Source organism: Branchiostoma lanceolatum, chromosome 17 (genome assembly GCF_035083965.1).
Source record: "Branchiostoma lanceolatum isolate klBraLanc5 chromosome 17, klBraLanc5.hap2, whole genome shotgun sequence".
Taxonomy (NCBI): Eukaryota; Metazoa; Chordata; class Leptocardii; order Amphioxiformes; family Branchiostomatidae; genus Branchiostoma; species Branchiostoma lanceolatum.
In genome coordinates, this window is record NC_089738.1 from 19041392 (window position 1) to 19064778 (window position 23387).

The following is a 23387-nucleotide window of genomic DNA, read 5'->3' on the forward strand; positions in this document are numbered from 1 at the left end:
CCCGCCATCTGTCTTCTTGCAAAGTTTTATTCTACATCTTCTGCATGCATCTAACACAGTTATCAAAAAGTGTAGGGTGAAGCCGCATTGCACTATTATTATATCACTCACTCACTCACTATCCGGTTTAACGTCTTCTTGTCCCCATCATCTGGGGGTTTGACGTGCTTGCATGCTTATATATATATAGCTAACAAAAAAGCATTACACTTTGACTCAAGCTTTCCACTTCAATTTCTCTTTATTACTCCTCGCCTCTTGAATAGAATTTAAAAAAAAAAAAAAGATGAAAACCTTTAGAGCAGTAATTTTATACAGCAAGTCACATTTGGCTATGGCAGACAATACTGACACAGAATAAAGGTCAAGATAGAAATACTGACATCAATCATAGTGTCATGAGCACAAACAAGCTATTCAATGTAGTAAACCTATATACAATAGCCTAAGAATTCAAGATATGAAATTCATTGGTCAATATGCAGCTGCCTAACAGATGGAGAATTTGTCCAAGCAGACTTTAAGGTATCTCTGAGATGGTTTCTTTCTGTGTTGAAGAGCTGGCTTCCTTCTTAGACATTGAGTCTTGACCAGGTTCCGCAGACGCCTTAGACGATAAACTAGAAGCGTCTTGGGATTTGTCTCGAGCTGAGGCGTCATTGGCTTCTTTTGGTACTCCTGAAAAATAAGATCGCAGAATTTACATGGTGAATGGGTGAATCCCGGTTTCGTCCCGGTAGTTAAAAGTTGTCCAAGCCTCACTATAACACCGTTAGTGTGTTTTTGGTAACGCCTTAGGGGCGGAGCCATCGATATTGCAGAGTTTGTATTCAAAACAAAAGACGTTCCTGGGCTGTACTGATTCGGAAGTAAAGTGCTATCTTGCCAATATGGTTTTACAACGTTTTTTTTTATACAAATTAATACAACTAAGGCGAAGTCATAAGAAAATATATTGAAAAAATCACAAACCTCCAGACGCTCCTGCTGCCTCGGCCTCAGCAGGGTCGCCAAACGGTTCGAGGTAGTTGACCTCACAGCAGTCCGTCATCAGCCGATCCAGCTCGTCGTACAACTGCTGAAACTCCGGGCGGTCGTCCTCCTCCCACTGCCAGCACTGCAGCATCAGGGAGTACCTATACGGTATAAAGATCACATTGTACTGTACTAGTATGATAAAGCTATCTGTCCCCAATATTGGCTATCTACCAGTGTCAAGCTGCATGAACTGCTCTTGTGGTTCTGGTCGGTCGACGTCCTCCTCCCATTGCCAGCAGTGCAGCACCAAGGGAGTACCTAAACGGGATAAAGATCACATTTTACTGTACTAGTATGATAAAACAATCTACCAGTGTCAAGCTTCTTGAACTGCTCTTGTGGTTCTGGTCGGTCGACGTCCTCCTCCCACTGCCAGCACTGCAGCATCAGGGTGTACCTAAGGGGTGCAACAGACAAGATACTCGTTATAAAGCTGCAGGAACTCGAGGCGGTCCTCTTTCTCCTATTGCCAGCATTCTGAGGTTGTACCTGAGGGGTGCAACAGACGTGTTACTGTGTTTAACGTTTAGACTTCGCCATGTAACTGTTCGAACCCCGAGGGGAGGGGGGTCGTCTTCCCCCCCACTACCAGCACTGCAGCATTAGGTTGTACCTGAGGGGTGCAACAGACGTGTTACTGTGTTTAACGTTTCAACTTCGCCATGTAACTGCTCGTGCAGCTGTTCGAACCCCGGGGGTCGTCTCCCCCCCCCCCCCACTTCCAGCACTGCATCATCAGGGAGTACCTAAGGGGTGCGACAGACGAGTTACAATAAAAACGGTGACTATAGTGTAACAGTGTCCAGCTCATTATGAAGCTGCTTGAACCCTGGGCGATCGTCTGCCCCCCATTGCCATGCCATGCGTCGGCACATAAGCATCAGGCCGTACCTAGTGGTGGTTATTACTCTCCAAGCAGAGGAGTGGGTCCGGCAGGTTTTTGACGTGTTTTTAGGCGTTTTTGTCGGGCTTTCTAGTTTGTCATGTTTTTTTCTAACCAACCGTTGGCTAGACAAAAAAAAAAACATGACAAACTAGAAAGCCCGACAAAAACGCCTAAAAACACGTCAAAAACCTGCCGGACCCACTCCTCTGCTTGGAGAGTAGTGGTTAAATATTGTTTTCATTGGCGAGTAATTCTTGATTCGGACCTTGGAAAGGGAAACTTTGAGCCTTTGGTTTACATCCTTCACAGCCGATTCTAAAATGATAGAGTACCTGCTGGGAGGTGACTGAATCGTGAATGTACACGTACGTACACTGTCAACACTTCGTACGCAGTCTGATACAGTTGATCTTCATTTTCGAGTTTGATGATATGACGCAAATAATTCTTCGTCAAAGCTATAGAGTCATTACAAAGCTGTAAAACAAGGCGATAGAAGGACAGTTTGCGGTTGACTATGACCGTTTGTACGTACATTTCCTGGGGACAGTTGTCCGGGCGCGGTTCCCGGTAGCCGCCTCGCAGTTCGTCCATCAGCTGGCGGTCCAGTCCGGGGTACGGCACGTTCCCGAGCGTCGCGATCTCGTACAGAACCACGCCGAACGACCAGCTGGAAGAGACGAATTAAAGTGTGGCAGTTAAGGTACTAGATAGTAATGAATATAGTAAAGTTAAACACGTTATTTCCGTACACAGCGTAGAATGCTTACTCACAAGATTTCAGTCAAGTCATAGATAAAATTTCATACGAATATACAATAGCAATAAACATATTACAAATTTCTGTCACATCTACACGTCACATCTACACGTCACATCTACAAGTCACATCTACGATACGTGTACGGTGTATCTGTGTCATGGTACTCACACGTCGCTCTTGCTGGTGTATCGGCCCTCCCTCAGCAGCCTTTCCGGCGCCATCCACCTGACGGGGATCTTCTGCTCCGCGTCCTGCCGCTGGTAGCCTCGCTCGTAGACGTCTGTGGCCAGCCCGAAGTCTGCGATCTTCACCACCAGGTCCTCTCCAACAAGAACGTTCCGGGCGGCCAGGTCGCCGTGCACGTAACCAGCTTGGGAGATGAAGATCTAGTGGGAGAAAAAAAATGTTCGTCTTTCAAAATCTGTCTTTAACTTTAAAACTTCTCTTTGAAGTTTTGAAGCACGAATTGTTTTCCTTAGCATCTCTTTCTGGGCGACGGGCAGATCAGAAGCCTAACTTTGTTTCTGAATGTCCTGATGAAATGTTCCGCTGCAATACCAAATCAGGCAAATGAAACCGCCAGAAAGCCTCAAATCGACCTCAACCTACCGAACATCATTACGATCCATCTTCCTTGGTTATGCTGACCAACGTATACGAAACACAAACAGACAAGCAAACATACAAACAGACACAGCCCAGAAAACATTATCTCCCGTGAAACTCCCCTTTGCGAAAATACAAATATACTAGGGAAACCATATACTATAGCATAGAATATGATAGAATAGAATAATAAGAATAGAATAGCTGCTTACCATTCCGTTAGCGATCTGCCGAGCGATCTGGTACTTGTTCAGGTCCTCCAGGTCGTACGTGCTGTCTTTCAGCTTCTCGTCTGTCTGTGGGGACAGATATGCGTTTGAGCCTTGCGTTGGTGAATACTGAGATTGTTTTCCAGATAGATGTGTGCTTCGGGCAAGTTTTGGTTCACCTTTTCAATCATTCTCATGTGCGTGATGATGTATAGTTATGTGGTGACACAAAGACCCCAAAGACCTGGAGACAACCTGGAACCCAGCCAGGGCCTTCCCAGGCCAACTCTCCGGCACATGCCCCCGAGGAAATGTTGCCTCGGCCACCCCAGGCCAACTCTCCGGCACATGCCCCCGAGGAAATGTTGCCTCGTCCACCCTGGAAGGCCCTATGTCTGTTGATGGAATTCTGGCAGGCAAAATCACCGGTGCGGTTAAAGTTGGCCAGGGGGGGAAGAAGGTTACAGCACCGAGGAATCCTATCCTGAAGCCCTGGGAGACACCAGATTATCTTTTTTTTTCAGAAGACACTTAAAAGTGTTCTCACCTTCCTACACTTGAGCAGGAACTCCTTGAGGTCTCCGTACGGCATGTACTCCGTCACCATGTAGGGCGGATGTGACGTGGTGCAGCACCCCACCAGGCCCAGCAGGTTCGGGTGCTTCCCAAGGTCAAGGGTCGTCTCGATCTCCCGCACGAAGGTGACCCGCGCCTCCGCCATGGCGTGAGCTGGAGAAAAGTGTAAGAAACGTGGTTAGACGGGGGGCGTTACAGGCTGCCTCGTACCTTTCTGAACGGTTCTATGTTTTAGGACGGTCAATTTGGATGAAGGTGGCCCGTTCCTGCAACCCTGCGTAAGGTGGAGAAATGTGGTTAGACGGGGGGCGTTACAGGGTGATTCGTACCTTTCTAAACTGTTCTATTGACGAAGGTGGCCCGCCCCTATGCCCTACGTAAGTTTGGGAAACGTGGTTAGACGGGGGGCGTTATAGGCTGACTCGTACCTTTCTAAACGGTTGTTCTAGGACGGTTGATCTCCTAGACGAAAGGGCGCTACAGGCTGTCTTATATATTTCTAAAGTTAGCTGGTCTATGTTTCTTCTGTCATATTTTGTAATGACGTGTTAGCAAGAGAACATCTTACCATGCACGGTTTTGACGACGACAGTCTCCTCCGTAGGGAAGCCGTTGTCGTTCTTGTGGCGAGTGGCCAGGTACACCACCCCGAACGCGCCCCGGCCGATCTCCGCCCCCAGCTCCAGGTCCTTCCGGTCCAGCTCGTACTTCATGAACTGCGGCCGGACGGGCACGGCCGGGGCCCGGCCGAACTTCTCTGACGCCGGTAGAGCTGGAAATAAGAAACATTGTTTTTCGTTAGTTTCTTTCTTTGTTTATTTGTTTGTCGCTAGGCTGGTACTTCATGAACTGTGACCGAACGGGCCCGACCGGTAGAGCGAGAAGTAAGGAACATTGCTTGTTAGTTTATGTGTTGTTTTTTTTGTTTTTTGTTTTGTTATTCATTAAGCCGACCGACCTCTCTCTCTCTCTCTCTCTCTCTCTCTCTCTCTCTCTCTCTCTCTTGTTTTGTATAGTTAAGTACAAACTGCATAAGGTTTTGAGCCACTCAATACTAGTATTCTGAGTCACTTTTCTGAGTGCGAAAGAAATAATGGTACATATAACAAAAACAACCTTGAGAACGCCTATCTATTATCTATTATCTAATACATAAACAATTGAGTTACAGATCAAATTTGCGCATTGAAATATGAATATACATGTATATTCACCTGAAAGGTCCATGTAGTGGTTGTCAAGACCATCGGCTGCGCCCCGTCTGACCTCAAGCGCCTCTCGACGTTTCTTCTTGGCCCACAGGAAGCCCAGGACGCAGGCCGCGACGGTCACCACGGCCAGGGACACCACCACGGCGATCACGATCACGGCGGTGTTGGACAGGCCCTGGAATTTGTGTTTTTTTAATCTATTTTAGTTTTTTTGATAGACAAGGAAGACGTGGCACTGCACTGAAGTTTTTACAACTTATATTGACAGAACCACGTACAGAGTAGCCTCCGATTCAGACTCCTCCCTGCTGTCTTCTTTTGCAAGTACTGTTTCCCGGCCAGCAATAAGAAGAAGAAAAAATGTAATAGTATAAAAATAGTAACTTGCAAAAGAAAACAGCCGGGAGGAGTCTGCACCGGAGGCTAGTACAGAGAACAATATACTTATTTTTACACCTGGGTGGAGTGAGGAATGTCGTGTAAAGTGCATTTCCCAAGGGCACAACATCGGCGGCGTCAGAGGGATTGAAACCCGGGACCGCTTGGTTCTTGGCCGAACACCTTGCCGTTAGGTCACACGACCCCACCCCTGGGATTTTATTTTATTTGATGTATTTGCACATGTTAAAATCAATTTGTAAAATATACGTACTGACCCTGACCTCTCGACGTAGATAGCATTATAGACATTATTTCTAATCATTTATATACAATAGTCTTTATCGCATTGTTATAGCTTGTTATACTGTCCGTGACCATGTCAAACTTCCAATGTACTGTCTTGTCCTTGTCAGCAGGGCTAGCCCTTTGTAATAGCCACAGGCTAGTTGGGCAGCCCTGGCTGTGTGTGATGAACAGCCAACCCAAATGAATATAATAATATGTAAAATATAAAGAGAACTAAAGAGAACACGTGCTGGGGAAGACGGCCACGGTGGCTTGTTCTAAAGTTCCCCCATCTATTTTTTACAGAGCAAAAATATACCCATTGCTGACGTGCCCAGACACATTTGAAACCAATCGTACTAATCTAATATTGCTCGTTTTACCACGGGTGCAACGTACGCATTCTAGAAATACCCTCATTCCGACAATTGTCATGGCTAGCATACAGAACAAGCATGTGCTAAGCGACAATTGCCAGGGCTGGCATAAAGAACAAGCATGTACAACCCGACAATTGTCAGGGCTGGCATACAGAACAAGCATGTACAACCCGATAATTGTCAGGGCTGGCATACAGAACAAGCATGTACAACCCGATAATTGTCAGGGCTGGCATACAGAACAAGCATGTACAACCCGATAATTGTCAGGGCTGGCATACAGAACAAGCATGTACAACCCGATAATTGTCAGGGCTGGCATACAGAACAAGCATGTGCAACCCGACGATTGTCAGGACTAGCATACAGAACAAGCATGTACAACCCGATAATTGTCAGGGCTGGCATACAGAACAAGCATGTACAACCCGATAATTGTCAGGGCTGGCATACAGAACAAGCATGTACAACCCGATAATTGTCAGGGCTGGCATACAGAACAAGCATGTACAACCCGATAATTGTCAGGGCTGGCATACAGAACAAGCATGTACAACCCGATAATTGTCAGGGCTGGCATACAGAACAAGCATGTACAACCCGATAATTGTCAGGGCTGGCATACAGAACAAGCATGTACAACCCGATAATTGTCAGGACTAGCATTCAGAACAAGCATGTGCAACCCGACGATTGTCAGGACTAGCATACAGAACAAGCATGTGCAACCCGATAATTGTCAGGACTAGCATACAGAACAAGCATCTACAACCCGATAATTGTCAGGGCTGGCATACAGAACAAGCATGTACAACCCGATAATTGTCAGGACTAGCATACAGAACAAGCATCTACAACCCGATAATTGTCAGGGCAGGCATACAGAACAAGCATGTGCAAACCGACGATTGTCAGGGCTAGCATACAGAACAAGCATGTGCAAACCGACAATTGTCGGGCTCAGAAGGACTAAGGTTTTAACAAATGATGATATAGATTTAACAAATAAGAGAGTAATGTGGTAGTAAATGGTAAAAAAAATGATAACAATATGATGATTGATAGCTTATGAAAATTATACATTAAATGATGATAAAACTCGGTACCTGTGGCGGTGGCGGCGGTGGCGCACTCCTACTCGTACTCGTACTCGTACTCGTATAGTCATCATCATCATCTGGAGAAAGGACGACATTAAACATTCAGTCAGCTAGCTTGAGTGTTAAAACCCTTGTCTGTGGGAAGACTATGCATGCGGAATGCGGAAGTAACAATGCCAACGCAGTGCAGAAAAGGTCAAGGGAAAATGACCTGATTCGATTAAGAAATCAAATTAATGAAATAGATTGCGTAAAAAAACGTCAGCAGGACAAGGGTTAAAAGTAAGAGTCATTAACACACCATTCGTGGTGTGCATGGCGGCAACCATCTCCATTTCTATAACCCTTGGACCACACAACGTTGACGACATTGGAAATGAAACGAAATCAGCTAGCTTGGGTGCTAAAAGTTGTCTTTGAATCAAAGTCCTTCCCTAGGTAGTTCCTGAGTTAGCTATATATAAGCAGTTGGCTAAATATTGAGTATTAGGTTGTGATCTGAGAAGCTCATTTTTCACTGCAATTAACATTAATCCGCCACTTTGAAAAACAATCACTGCACGAAATGGCCTCGGATCCTGACGTATCCGGACAGGAGAACTCGGAGATCCGGAACCTCAGATCCGTAAGAATCCAGACGGTTACGGGGGCCGTATTGTACTAAAACAACTCAAATTTAATTAGCTGAATTGACTTGCATGTGCAAGTGGCATACCACATCAGTGTACCACTTGCATATGTAGTTTAATGTAGCCTAGTGAATTTGAGTTGTTTTAGTACAATACGGCCCCCGTAACCGTCTGGATTCTTACGGATCTGAGGTTCCGGATCTCCGAGTTCTCCTGTCCGGATACGTCAGGATCCGAGGCCATTTCGTGCAGTGATTGTGTTTGAGAAATCTCTAGTGCAGCACCCCCAGGTATGCACAGTTTAGATTATATAGGAGTGCATTATACACAGAGACGTTAGGTTGGAAATCTGTTTGGACGTATCTTTACAGGCTGGCAGAATTATGTACCCTGGTGGAATTACTTGGTACTTGTTGCTTTCCAACAACACTCGTGCCGCTGGCGCTCACTACTTTTCCTACAGGTTGGTGTTTAACGAGTAATAGTACCTGTCGTCGTGGCAGGGACCCGTGAAGTACTTTTAGTACTTTCACTTCTAGGTACTGTCATCGTGGCAGGTGATGCTCTTTTAGTACTTGTCGTCCTCCGCGGCGATGTTGTACTTGTTGACGAGACCGGGACCGGTCTAGGCGATGTCCTGGGAGCGCACATCATCTCTAGTTCCTGATGCACGTTCGCGAGTGGCCAGGTGTATAACCCCGTGAACGGGCCTGCCGGAGCGCACACCGTGTCGTTGCTGTTCCACAGATTCACGCTCGTCACCTGGATAACAAGACCATTGAATGCCCAGGTCAAAAGATACAAAAAACAGAAGTTCTGCTGCAGTACCAAGGTCACATACCAGGGAGCCCAAAATCGACCTTGACTTTCGTCTTCCCAACACCTACCTATATACCAAATATTATCATAATCCATTCAGAGGTTCTTGAGCTATGTTGACTATAATCGTCCGGAAACACAAACAGAGAGATAGACACACACACACACGCACAGACACACCCAAAACTACATCTCCATTTTTCATGGAGATAAAAATACATGGGGCGTCGTGTTGGCGTAACGGTTAGGGTGATGGTTTGGTCTAGAACCCAGAGGTCTTGGGTTGGAACTTCTGAAATCATGACCACGCCCATTTTAGAAAAAGGCTCTCCTTGGCTTGTACTTCGATGTTAATCAATATTACTTTGCAGGAATGTACATGATAGTGATACACCAAGGATTATGTGAGCCTATAATTATATTTTGAAATGACGATTTTTGGCGAATTCTTATTGTTATTTTTGATCAAAACGTATATTCCAAACAAACAAACAAACAAACAAACAAACAAATACAAACAAACCTGAATCCAGCGGACCAGGTCGAGAAGCTTGCAGATGCAGTTCCACGGGTTGTTCTGGAGATGCAGGACCTGAAGGCTGGGCAGCTGGGCGAACATCATCCCCGGCACGCCTCCGATCTGATTGTGACTCAAATCCAGAGACTCCAGATCTCGCAACCCGTTGAAGGCCCCCGGTTGTACATCATTTATCCCATTTCTACTCAGAGTGAGGTTCTTAAGATTCCCGAGCCTCTGGAAGGCGTCTCTCGGAATGCTGGTGATGTTGTTCCCGCCGAGATTCAGGCTGAGAACGCTCTGGATGTGTGCAAACGTGCCATCGGTCACCGCGTCGATGGCGTTATGGCTGATGTCGAGGGTCTCGAGACGCGGCAATCCCCTGAGAGCGTCCCCGTGAAAGCTGCTGACTCGGTTGTTGCGTAGATCAAGGTTGACGAGATCTTCGGCGCCTCTGAACCCCCACGCCGGGAGAGAGGTGACGCTGTTATCCGCCAGGTTTAGAGTTGTAGCGAAACGGAGACCGATGAAGTCGCCGTCTTCAATGCTGGTGAGATCGTTGTTTTGCAGATCGACGGAGTCCACACGCAGCATCCCCGAGAAGGCGTTCCGGTCGATGGTATTGATGGCGTTGTTACGGAGCCGCAGGTGCTTCATACTCTTCGCTCCTTCGAAAGCGTTTGCTTGGAGTGAAGTTATAACGTTGCTGTTGAGGTTGAGCTCGGTGAGGTTTGGAGAGAACCCGAAAGTACCTGTTACAATGGCGGCGATGGAGTTGTTACTCAGATCCAGAGTCAGAATACTGCTCAGGCCGCTGAGACTGCCGCTGGAAAAGGTGCTGATGTTGTTGTTATGCAGATTCAGCGACTGTAAAAAAGGAATCCCGTAGAAAGTACCAGTGGGGACATCGTTCATGGCGTTCTTACTAAGATCTAGCAACTTTAGGTTCGTCAGTCCCGTGAACGCACTGCTGGCGATAGCGCTAATGTCATTGTTGTCGAGATGCAAGTTCTCCAGGGTAGACAGCGTGCCAAAATCACCACTAGAGACGCTGCTGATAGAATTTTTGCTCAGAATGAGCGTCTTCAGGCTGCTAAGTCCGGTAAAAGCTCCGGCAGCGATGTTGTTGATGAAGTTACCTCGGAGACGTAAGGTTTGAAGGTTGGCCAGGCCGCCTAAAACGCCGTGGGTGATGTTTCGGAGGAGGTTGTCGCTAAGGTCGAGCTCCTGGAGGGCGGTTAGTCCAGCGAAGTCGCCGACTTTGATGTTGTTGATGTCGTTGTTTCGGAGATATAAGTGAGTGGTTGTCGTGGGAACGCCCTGGGGGATCTGGGCGAGACGGAGGCCGCTACAGTCTACCTTGGTGCTGTAACAGTTACACGATTGTGGACAGGACAGAGCAGGCGTGGTCAGAAGAGTGATTACCAGTACCACAGGTATGAGAGGACGGTTCAATTGCTGAAATGACATCCTCTTCGCTCGATGGAACCTTTTCTACATGGAACCGTACCTCAATCTACAGGAACACAGATGAAATCATTTATTAATTAAATCATTACAATGTTAATTAGATGCAGTGTTTTGTCGTAGAGGTAAACGAGGCATAAGTTCATCGATTGTGATTGACGCTGGTTGTGTATATATTGTTATTATGTTTAGCCATACCTAGTATGGCTCAACATATTGTTTTTGTTCATGTTCTTCTTCTTCTTCTCCTGCCAAGTCTTCAAATGGAATCTACTCCGTCATTTTTGGGCCAAACGACCTGAAATTTGGCATGTAGGTAAAGATGGCAAATACCCTTAGGTGCTTTTTCATTTCTTTCGAAACAGGCCTTAAAAACATTTTTATGGAGGTTTTTTGGGGCATTTTTAGACAATTTTTATATTTTGGGCTCCTGTGCCCTGGTATTGCTAGCAAGTGACCTGAAATTCGGTACAAGAGTGCCTTGAACATGTCCCTACAGGATTTCAATCACAATTCTGGTGTACATCACTTCAGAATGCTTCATTTTGGGGACTTTTGGACCCATTTTCAGACCAAAAACAGGCCAAAAGTGGTATCCACGTTCCATGTTCTATTTGCTGCTGGCCAAGGAATCCATGTTCTATCTAAGGATCCCCGCGTTCCATTTGCTACTGGCCAAAGAACACTGTTCTATTTAGGTCACCTGAGGTCATATTGCAGGAACACACGCAAGCCTTTGCAGTAAGAAGCTCTTGGGGTCTCGCAGAACTTGTAGAGAGAGTTTTTGTACGGGTGATTTTGGAACAGTCCATTTATGCATCAGGAGGGAGATTGTCGAAGTATAATGCTCTCGCAAATGTTGCCTTTCTACATGCAGTTAATATTTCGATTTGCCCAGGTGTTATTTTGGGACAGCCCACCTCTTGCATGGGGAGGAGTATGGCTAAACATGCTGTATTTGCTCAGGGGCAAATGACGGCCTTTCTAGTTTGGGGTTGTTTTTGTTTCTTAGTTATTCTTATTCATTTGTTTATGTTATTCTGTACGGGGTACGCCTGTAAAGTAGTGTGTTACGAACTGAGTGCGCCTACCCTGTATAAACAAAACAGAAATAAAAGATTAAACAGTGCATTGTACCAGGGTTGCCTTTACAGCTTGAAAAGGCATAACATATAAGAGCCATCCCATTGCTATCAACAACTACACTGCGTTCTATTCGAATAAGAATGTTTTCAAAGGACGACGTCACTGCTGTTTGTCCTTATGTGTCCTTTTATGGCTGATTAGTCCTATTATTGACAACAAAACACAAAATTACAGACAATTTAAAGACAACTTCCTGAGCTTGTAACCATATAGAAGCCATCGTCGTACGTCTAAGGAATATTGTAGAAGGTTTCAGTACCGTTGGTGTGACAGTAGCTGATCTTCCTAGATATATTCATATCAGTAGCATGCTTCGCCTTTCACTTGCTTTCACACAATTACAGGTTTAGTCATTTCCCGTCGGATAGACTTCCGGTCGTCCCATACAAGGTTGGGCTGACTTCCGGTCGTCCCACACAAGGTTGGGCTCCGGCCATGCCCTAGGCCTTGGTACCAATGAGTTCAACCCTCCCACCCCTTACCTCTTCCCAGAAACTGTGACGTCATACGCAGACGATAGAAATACCCCGAGACTATTTGATGACATCACTAATTCTGTCGGATATACTTTTACATGTGATGGCTCGTTCCCCATCGTCAATGATCAGTGGGAAGTAGCCTGGAATCCCGACCTATTTATAGCTGCCGGGTCTCTTCTCTCCCTCCGCAAAATAGACTATTTTGCGGAGGGAGAGAAGAGACCCGGCAGCTAGAAATAGGTCGGGATTCCAGGCTAAGTGGGAAGGGGTTGTATCTTCCACTTCTACATACATATATGTTCTAATATACAATATGGATTGTGGTCTCCTTAACACCAGCCAACACCAACACTATTTCAGTCCCTAAATTATCTTTTTTGTTTCAAAGTGGGACACCCTCCCACCCACTCACACACTATAATCTAGCAAACCCAGCGGCTACCGATCCAGCAAGATAGTTTTCAGTCTTAGTTTTCAGTCTAGTTTAGAGGCGATTCCGTGAGTCTTCAGAGAGGTAAGACACAAGAAAGAGACAACGGTATATGTAACATTACCCTTCTTCTTAGCTGAAAAGACTAGAGTTGCAAACTTGGCCACATGACGAATATTAGCTCATGCACGGTAAGTATCATTTTCCCTGCCAACCCACCCCCACCCCCCCACACACACAAACACACACGCAACAAAATCTAGCAAACCCAGCGGCTACCGATCCAGCAAGACACCTCACAGCCTTAGAAGCGATTATATAAGTCGTCAGGGAGGTAAGACACAAGAAGGAGACAGTGGTATATGTAACATTACCCTTCTTCTTCGGTGAAAAGACGAGCCATTTTTGTCTCTCAAGTTGTCAAGAACTATGGCACTCTAGCTATCGACTGAACGACAAACGTTTAGAGACAGACACAATGTTGAACACTGAAGACTGGACCAAAATGTGTTCTTACCTTTATCAAACGTTAGCACGGGAAGACTATCTGTGTTTACTTGAGTTGTCAACTTGGTCTACCGACGAAGATTGCGATAAGCACGATAAGAATTATGTTGCAACTCGTAACCCATAATCATCTTGTTGGACCAGTTTTTGCCCCACACGTCATAATTACGTTTCCTGTTGTCAGGGCGAGACTCAAATCCTTTGTTGTTGTTCTTAAGTTAAACATGACCAGAGGGCCTCATGACATGTACGTCAAATCCGGGCTACATACAATCTAATCTTCCTACCTTTGCAAGGAACTCGTTTGATACATTTTCTAATCCCACTAGTAGTTTGACTTTTCTACCTACATTTCTACTTTATCAATAAAAAGCCTGGACACATGAAACGCATAAAAACGGAAAAGAAAAACAACAACTTCCCTTCCCTTCATACAGTGGTTATTTGGATTCGCCCACGCGTAGGTTTTTTGGGGTCAAAAGCCTAATATGACCTTATCCGATAAATAGGTCTAGATGTACCGATGTACCATCTCAACAATATGGCAGCAATGTTTGTCTAGACTCATAGCAAAACGTTCCGATGCTGCCAAACAAAGGAACAGTCAATAGTATATTCAGCTTATCATGGAAGCTCATCTGTGTTGGAAGTTATCATAATACACAATGCTAAACTTTCTTCCAACACTAAGGTATTCACGGATCAAATTTTCAACGCCTTTCGTCGCCTTCTTCAGGATCAATAATGATAGTATATTCAGCTGTTTTCACTTCTGCAAGGCTATTTGGGGCCTTTTCAGTGAAATACCCCCCCCCCCCCCCACAAAAAAAATTGTAAGTTGCCCAACGACTCCTATGAATGGGTGAGCGTTTTCTTGCCTTCGGTGCTACTTATGCGCTTGAGGAGAGCCTTTGTTACGGCTACAATAATAGCATGTTGTCTTCTACGGTTCTACTGCTTTGAGTAAAACAAGTGCTTTGGAAAAAAAAGCTGCCACTTTGCTTAGCTATAGGTTTTTGCGTGAAAGGTTTTCTTCAGTTATTGAAGTAAAATCTGTCGAAGAAAGTCAATCAAGACTTGTCCAGTCTATGAGATGTCATTTTTCACTCTGCAACGCAGCAAAATGCAAAAATAGAAGACAGCCTCCAACATTCTCCACAGTAATTAAGGTGCTGTCCTCATTTGAAACCCGCGGCAGCATTTAGCTATAGACTGCGGCCTGAGATCACCTACAGCTGCTATCGACTACACTAGGGCACTATTCTATGAACCTAGCCTCTCTCTAATGATTTCGGTGAAAAGCGGCCTGCAGGCTTATTTGATCTTTCTGTAGATAAATAAAAAAGTTTTAAACAAGCAAACAATAAGCCAAGTAAAGGTCGTAGAATATGCAAAAATATTCGTGCGACGGGACTAAAGATCAGTTTGATGACTCCCTCTCGCAAAATCGTATGTAGCCACCTGTGAGGTTTGAACTCACGACCCCTGGTTTACGAGACCAGTGCTCTACCACTGAGCTAAGGTGGCTTGGACACACTTCGTTTCAGATTACATATACTTTTCTTACCACAGATGTGTTTATTTGTCGATGTGGCGAATGCTAGTAGTCTTTCGAATTCGCCAGAACATACTGTAAATGCAGAAATACTATTCGCCGCGAACTTAAAACCACCGCGAACATTTCTGTCTGTGTTTCTGTAGCGCTACTATCATTTCAAACGCGACCTTAAAACAACCGCGAACAATTCTGCCTGTGTTTCTGTAGCGCTACTTTTATTTCAAACACGAGCTTAAAACCACCGCGAACATTCCATTTTCTCCCTACCGCGAAATCAAAACCACGCGAACTTAAATGCATTTACATTATCTAGTAAAACCTACTAACATAATTACACCAGGGTACATAGTTCCACATCCCTAAAAAAAGATACGACCACGCTCCAAGCAGATATTCAACACAGCGTCCCGATGCACCATTGTATATCTAAACTGCGCGTACCTGGGGTGGAGGTGGTTGGTGCTGCACTAGAGATCTCTCAAGCCCACTGTCTTTCAAAGGGGTGGATTTATGTATCCTACCGGATTAATATTAATTGAGGTTATATCACATTGAATGACTTGTCACATCTAGAGCGTGCGTTAACACCAACAAATTCAACTTCTGGTTTGATAGGTCAAAAGTAGGTTTGGCGCAGACAATGGAAATGACAATCAAACTTGATGTGTGCTAATTAGGTAGTCACGTGACCAATACGTACATCCTACGTCCGTCAAGACTACATATAAAAGTGCTCTTCACCCACATATAAATGGAAATTTTACTTTTTTGACGTCAAAACAGAAAAATATTTTTCCGTCATCGTTAGGAAAACGTACTTTATAGCTTATGATAGATTATATGATGTCAATTTACGTCATGGTCCGTTGTAAACAATAAATACCTAATTTTCTAAAGTTGTCCCACAACAGGAGTTGCTTCCTGCTTGCCAACGTACCCTAACGCTGCCTTGATCACGTCAGCTTTGCGCAGAGGCGATAACATAGCCGATGAGGTCCAACCGAGGCGTGTTTATTGCTAGTTGAAAACTTTTCCCAATACCCCGCCTAAAGGACGTGAAATACCGTCCTAAACGGCAATTTTTAAGAGCTCCAACAGAGCTTCATTTAAAACTAAGAAGAGTTTACATTCACACATCTTAACCGTGCTGCACTGTCACGGCTTTGCTGCACTGGCCAGCCTTAGTAGAATCCCACCGCTGCCATCAGTGTTGCATACAGTTATATGTTAATGAGGTGTCCACGTGACCAATACGTCACACATGTACACTTTCCAAAGTGTGTCTTTGTTAGAGTTCAACAAGAGATTCATCTAGACGAAAGAAAATGGACATGATAACTGCTAGATAATGTTACAAATAGATATGTATATGTATATGTATGTGGCTTCACTACGACACGCGTTTCTACCCAAGTATTCCGGATCGCCCTTCTCGATAAGTGTGTTGGGTTCTTTAATGTGCATAAGTTTGAGGCCCAATGCTACTCTATACACGGGACCGAACGCTCAACGCTTTCTTGGATATAAAGATACATATAAAAACAACCGATGTTTTTTTTATCATTCGTGAAAGCTTGAAAGGGGAAAAAACAATATCATCCATACTTGTAAATTTGTCGTTTTTGTCAAGAATGAAGTGTAGCACAGTAGAAATCCACTTAACAAGATCAAAAGTTAATATGGGGGTTATAAATTATTTCGTTGTTAACTGTAACGGGGACACTGCCATTGCCTAACAGCATAGGGTGTGCATACACTCGTATCAGGGCATTACTCATATACGTCAAACCAAACGTGGTCTAAGGTTTGTTAGCGCAAGGGCTCCACCTTAAGTCCACTGGTTAACACTTATCACCACCTTGGTGACGTCTTTTTAAAAGACGGTCCGTGTATTTACCGTAATACACGAGATGCACGAAACACACGAAAGACACATGAAGATGGGCGAAACCGACCGAACTACATTATGACTTGATGAGTAAACATCACAGGGTGTTATATTTCGACATAGAGTAATGTATCACATAGCACTGTGAACAAGAAATCCACAGAAAATACTTGGCGATCCCGGCGGAATGTATACAGTATTTTCTGTCTTTTTCTTAACGCCAGGACCACACGTGTACACAAAATACATTATTTTATGCCGAAATATAGCAACCTGTGATGTTTACTCATCAAGTCATACTGTGTTTCGCTATATTTCACCTATCTTCATGTGTATTTCGGTGGTGTATTTCGGTGGTGTATTTCGGGCATTTCGGTAATACACGGACCCGACGAAAGATGGCCGCGATGCGCTGGCTGCTGTTGTTGCTGTCCTTGGTTGTCTGTCGTTCTGAAGCGGTTTTTAACCGTCCCTACGAGATCAGGCTGCAGAATAACGAGTACACGGACGTGCTGGTCGCCATTCATCGGGACGTACCAGAGGATATGCGGGTAGTGGACAGGCTGAAGGTTAGTAAAGCTCTCTTCGCGCACTTGTGCGCATATGCAAGTCCGCATGAGTAGTCCGCTAAACCTTTTGGGTTTAGGTTAATTTTGCGACCGAGAAAGAACTTTCTTTGATTCGATAACCAGGCGCTGGACAACGGTGGGTCAAAGTAGAAAACAACTTCTTCCCCGCAAACTTCACTTAAACAAATGTTGATACGCAACTCATACCCACTTGTATAAAAGCACAAGTGTGATGTAGGCCCTAAGAGCGTTCATTTGTGTGGTTTCCTAATTGGAATATGATGCACAATGTTAAAAAGGATTTTAAACAGCAAATTTCCTGTTATCTATAAAATTCGTTGAGCGACATGTCCAATGTTTGGTCGCTTAGCGGTCGCAGCCTTTAGTGGGAAGAGGGTGTAGCTAATACAGTACGCATCTGAAACTTTGTTCCAGCACAAAAAAAGTGAATTTCTCAGTCAGACGTTTCAAAGACACATCACCTAGTTTGCGTGAATTCTGGTTTGAATTCTGAAGATCACAACGGGGCAGTTGTGAATTTGATACGTTTACCTTAATTTAGCTATTGTGTATGAACAAAAGTTTTAGCTTTGTACTAGATTAAATGTCGGTTTATTATCAGTTCGCTTAAGTGGCACCTACCAGCAAACCGTGGCAAATCTTTTTCTCGTTTGTAACACGTGAGAGATACCTGCAATCTTTCTCCTACAATCTTTTTCTGATTTATAAAAGGACGCTTAGGTAATTTTCCTAGTGAGGACGGCTCGCGCTCTTTGTCGGCTCGGACGCTGCGCACACATGCCTTATCTGTTAGCTTAATGCTATTTGCAATTAATTTTCTCTAGCTAGGTGTACGAGCGTATGATGTAGTATTTTGTTAGCCTCCTTCCCAGACCTCTTGGAGCGGCGGCGTTTATTTTTTTTGGGAGAGCTGATACGCGATTCTTTTTACATGGGTCAATGTTTTCCTATGCCGGCTTAGGGAGTTTCGCCGTCGAGGGAATTATGTCGCCGGTGCAATCCTCACGTTAATTTTCCAAGTCAGCGAAAGTGTCACTCCCCAAGTAACTCAGGCATGTCAAGCACGTCGCCAGAACGTAAGCGTTTAAGGCCGTGCTCGCGTATTTAAGATGGATATTTCGTAGATAGGTTCATTTAGTTGTGTCCAAAGACATATTTTATGCAACGGCTGTTACTTCGATGCAACGTTGACCAAAGAACAAAAGAGAATCGGCAGGTTTAAATAGCAGGCTAATTGTCGTATAGGCATTACGTTCTGCCGACGTGCTGGCATGTCATATATTGACACATTAGCACACGTTGCTAGGCAACCGTCAGGGAAAAATGTGGCGAATGTTACGTACATCACTCTGACGTAATTACAGGGCTATCTTTGTCCTGAATCTATCCGCTGTTGTGGGGAAAGTTTGTCTATCTTGCTGCAAAGCAATAAAGGATATTTGATGTTGTGGTGTGAGGAATGATAAAGAAAGGGTACAAGATTTATACATTGCTGTTTGGCCATACATTCATGTCATGACAATGGATGAATAGATTATAGTTACAACATCTAAGATTGCAAAATGAAGTCATTTAAATGTGAGAAAAGCAGTGATGAAATGTCCTTATGATCGCAAACAAACTAGTAAGTAACGTTCGGTCGACAGTTGCCTTTGTAGCAACAATACACATGTAACTGTGTTGTCTTATAACTCGTGAACAGTTTCGCGAATGCGTTGTAATCAGTTAGTGTGTTTGTTTGTTTGTTTGTTTGTTTGTTTGTCTTGGTGTGCGTCCACAGTTATGCGAAGACTACAGAGTGACAGGATGTAATGGGGACTGGTGTAGTAGGATACGTGAAGAAATACCATGATATGCCCTCCTCATTTAGTTATTTATCTATTTATAATACTCATCCATTACAAAAAATGGAGGGGGAGACAAACCAGGTGATCACTCACCTCTACAAGTTGCCTCCCCCTTTACAATCAAAAAACAACATATAAGAAATAAGAAAACTATACAAATTACGCGATTTATCAAAATACCATTTATACCGATTTAAAAAAATCCACCATCAGTCCACCGAAAAGTTTTAGTTGTGAATAAAGCAAGTTGCACACATAAGTTGACTGAAGTCATTCTTAACTTCACTTCTCCAGCAAATCATCACGGAGGCGTCTGAAGACCTGTACGTCGCCACGAACAGCCGCGCGTTCCTTAAGGAGGTGAAGATCCTGATCCCGAAGACGTGGACGAAGAAACCCGAGTACCTGCCGGCGGGGACGGAGACGTTCGAACGGGCTAACGTCAGGTAATTTGTGCTTTTTCGTTGGGTTTATTCATCTTCTTTTGTTTGCTTGTTTGTTTGTCTTTATAGCATGATAGGCAAACCATCTCAATGCATAACACCACCAGATACGTAAGACCCACTCTTACTGGGACGGAACCGCATTATTATCGATACGTGTGTTGGGTCCTTTAACATACTCGAGGTGCACGTGTGGCCTAGACCTGGTGAACTCTTGCTATTTATTTCGCAATGTGGCAAGAATATGCTTTCTCAAATCAGTGTCTCCCTACCCTACAATCCATTGTTTTTACAGGGTGGATGTGCCCAATCCTCTATACGGGGAAAATCCATATGTGCAGCAGAAGGGAGGATGTGGAGAAGCGGGTGACTTCATGCACCTCACCCCTAAATACGTGGTGGACAAGCAATACGGAGAAGACTACTGGGGCCCTAACGGTAAGAACATACATTCTTGATTTGCTTGACATTGCTTAAAACACTCGCATCAGCAGCCCAAATTAGATACCAATTGCAAAGACTGATAAACACTCTTTCAAATGACATAAAACACAACACAATCGATAAAGTAGCAACGGAAACATGATTGATCAGTTGAATTGCCAAACAAATTAAAGTTTTTTCGACACAGGTGTTTTACGTAAGCCGTTTTGGTGACCGTCTGTCACTTTCCTCAGAGCGATATTGACTGGTTCTACTTTACACTACCGGTAGGTGTCGCAGCTGCAGTGTCAAGAATGCGGTACCAAACCTAAGTTTATATACCAGTTAATGACTAAACGTGACAATCACCGAAACGTCGGCCAACGTAATAAAACTTGGTTGTGTCGAAATAACTTTGTTATCCAGTGACTTGCCAACCCAATAAAACAATTGGTAAATTGCTATTTTTTTTAATCTCTCTTTTTTTTAATTCCTTAGGTAAGACGTTTGTTCATGAGTGGGGCCACCTCCGCTGGGGTCTATTCGACGAGTACGGCACCGACGACCCGGCTTCCGGACAATCCTACCCGCACTTCTACAGAACCTCGCAAGGGGGCGTCCGTCCCACGGGGTGTTCCGCCTGGGTGGCGGGGACCAACAAGCACACGGTGACGGGATCACCGTGTAGGCTGGACCCAGGGACCGGAGTGTACGAGTCGGAGTGCCGGTTCTACCCCGATGAACAAACAAACCGAGCGACCGGGTCTTATATGTTCATGCACTTTCTTAGTCAAGTGAGTCTTTCAAGGTTTAGGAGTTGCTATTAAATGGATTTTGATGATATTTGGGTTATCTTACTACTTCACTCGAAGGGGTTAACGTTTTGTTTTTGGCATGCCACTCTGTCTGTCTGTCTGTCTGTCTCTCTTTCTCTCCCCATCTCTCCATGCGTTTGTGTTTCTGACTTTGATTATAAAAGATGTGAAGTCTCTTATTGTCTTACGTTATATTTGCAGGTAACAAGTTTCTGTCACAGTGACCCGGCAGGCGATCCTCTGTCCTTCCACAACAGGGAGGCGCCCAACAAGCATAACTCTCTTTGTCAAGGTATCTATTTTATTCATTCATTCATTCATTCATTCATTCTTCTTTATTCCTCCATTAGGAGAGCATAGATTCATTCATTCATTCATTGTCGTTTTCTGTTCAGGCCAGAGCGCCTGAGACGTCATGACCCAGCACCCGGACCAATGGGTCAAAGGTTGTTGGAAGTCTATATCGCCTCCCGTCTCGGTTGAGAAAATGTCATTGTAATTTTCCGTTCAGGTCAGAGCGCCTGGGACGTCATGACACAGCACCCGGACTTCACCAATGGCGCGAACCCTCCCCAGAAGGTCCGCTCCACCGCGCCCGGGTTCGTCCTGTTTGAAGCCTATATCGCACCCCGTCTCGGTTGAGAAAATGTCATTGTAATTTTCCGTTCAGGCCAGAGCTCATGGGACGTCATGACCCAGCACCCCGATCAATGGTTCAAAGGTTGTTGGAAGTCTATATCACCCCCGTCTCGGTCGAGAAAAGCTTACGATTGTTTTCCGTTCAGGCCAGCGTTCTTGGAACATCGAGACCCTGCAAACACAATACAATGATACCAAGCCATCGATCGTCCTTAAACATGATGATTTACGTTTAGGTCAGAGCGCCTGGGACGTGATGACGCAGCACCCGGACTTCGCCCACGGCGCGAACCCTCCGCGGGAGGTCCGGACCACCGCGCCCGGCTTCGTCCTGCTGCAGGAGAGCGACTTCAGGATCGTGCTGGTGCTGGACGCTTCCAATAGCATGAGGGTGAGGATGTCTTATGACAATCATTGGCAAGCTTAGGTCATAATTGGAAAATGGGGCCCCGCCGGGTAGTTTACGGGCTGCTTCTTTCCTCTTTCGGGCGTGGCCCCGTGGGACACACTGCGGCTACCGGTCAATTTTTTGGGCAGGACCGGACCCCAGAGTGACTTTAACTCGGACTTAAAATCGTCTCCCACTACAACCCACCTCCCCGCAATTGGGACATAAGTATAACCATACCGCCGGGAGCTCCACGGTACCTCTACGGTGCTGGGAGCGTTGCCCTCCCGCCCAGTTCATTATTACAAATTGTACGGAGTTGGTTTTAATATTAGAAAGGCCGGAAAGATAGCCTCCGACTTGACATTTTAAAGATGAACAAAATCCTACTTGAGTAAGCCTGTGGACAGTTTAAAGGGAACCCGATATCAGCAATACTGAGATAGATAAATAAAAAGCGTAGAAACATTAATCACTCTGTTTTCTAGGGGGAGCCGCTCCGTAGGCTGAATCAGGTGGCGAGGAGGTTCATCCAGGGCACGGTGTACTTCGGTTCCTCGGTCGGCCTGGTCACCTTCGCCCGAGCGGAGTCACTGGAGCACCCGGTCATCAGGTAAGGGCACGGTCACATCCGTGACATCCCTCGCACGACAGGTCTACGACAGCATATTGATGACATTCTTACGAGTGTCTTGGATGTGGGAAAACGTTGTCTTAGACCCCTATCGACGACAAGATATGCTGACGATAACGTTTGGTTCAGTCATAGCCTCGCTAAAGATCAAACGAGGTTTTGGTCGAATGGTAACATTGGAATATCTTTTAAGAGTTGTTTGTGTTTTGCAGTGTTGACTCCCAGGCCGACAGGGACTCCCTGGCTGCCACAGTTCCCACCACCACCAGCGGCGGCACCTGCATCGGCTGCGGCCTCCTCAAGGGAGTGGAGGTGCGTGCGTGAACGGAGTTACCGATGTGTAGGCATTGGAAGCAGCGACACCTAGCTTAGCCTCCTTCGCAGACTTCCTAGAACGGCGGCGTATATGTAATAAGATAAGACTGGTTTATTCATAGATCATGATCTCTTAGCAGCCATAAAGCTGAATTGCGAGACACACAATTACATTTCAACATAGCTTAAAACAACTAGGCTTAGCTTAAAATCATCCGCAATAATTAGAAAGTACATTATTAAAATACGATAATACACAAGAGGTAAAATTGAATGCCAAGTAAGTACGTAACTCTCTGGTTAGTTTTGTTATACAAGAAATATAATACTATTGATCTCGTAAAACATATAATCGTTTTATAAACATATAATATATGTTTGGGGGAGGGGGTGACGCGATTTCTTACACGGGCAAAGG

General features: G+C 45.0%; 2 protein-coding genes and 2 non-coding genes across 4 annotated transcripts; 2 read left to right on the top strand and 2 right to left on the bottom strand.

Annotated features, from left to right (window-relative positions):
• Positions 1-185: 185 nt before the first annotated feature.
• LOC136423063 (uncharacterized) lies at positions 186-13584 on the bottom strand. Its single transcript, XM_066411066.1, has 12 exons — positions 13440-13584; positions 9407-10916; positions 8553-8826; positions 7442-7512; positions 5293-5464; positions 4647-4850; positions 4050-4231; positions 3506-3589; positions 2856-3073; positions 2460-2594; positions 973-1136; positions 186-678 (listed from the first exon to the last, which is right to left on the bottom strand). Exons 2-12 carry the CDS (start codon positions 10868-10870, stop codon positions 521-523), a joined length of 3126 nt encoding a protein of 1041 aa, XP_066267163.1. The 5' UTR covers positions 10871-10916; positions 13440-13584; the 3' UTR covers positions 186-520.
• A 1300-nt stretch (positions 13585-14884) lies between these two features.
• Trnat-cgu (transfer RNA threonine (anticodon CGU)) lies at positions 14885-14956 on the bottom strand. The gene has a single exon. It is a non-coding gene; the product is annotated as a tRNA-Thr (tRNA).
• Positions 14957-15947: 991 nt separating this feature from the next.
• LOC136423715 (U4 spliceosomal RNA) lies at positions 15948-16088 on the top strand. Its single transcript, XR_010753785.1, has one exon. It is a non-coding gene; the product is annotated as a U4 spliceosomal RNA (small nuclear RNA).
• A 1185-nt stretch (positions 16089-17273) lies between these two features.
• Positions 17274-22978, top strand: LOC136422515 (calcium-activated chloride channel regulator family member 3-like). Its single transcript, XM_066410286.1, has 9 exons — positions 17274-17444; positions 19607-19758; positions 20051-20193; positions 20677-20972; positions 21195-21285; positions 21505-21630; positions 21869-22023; positions 22509-22633; positions 22867-22978. The coding sequence occupies exons 1-9, from the start codon at positions 17274-17276 to the stop codon at positions 22976-22978; spliced, it is 1371 nt and encodes a 456-aa protein (XP_066266383.1).
• Positions 22979-23387: the final 409 nt, after the last annotated feature.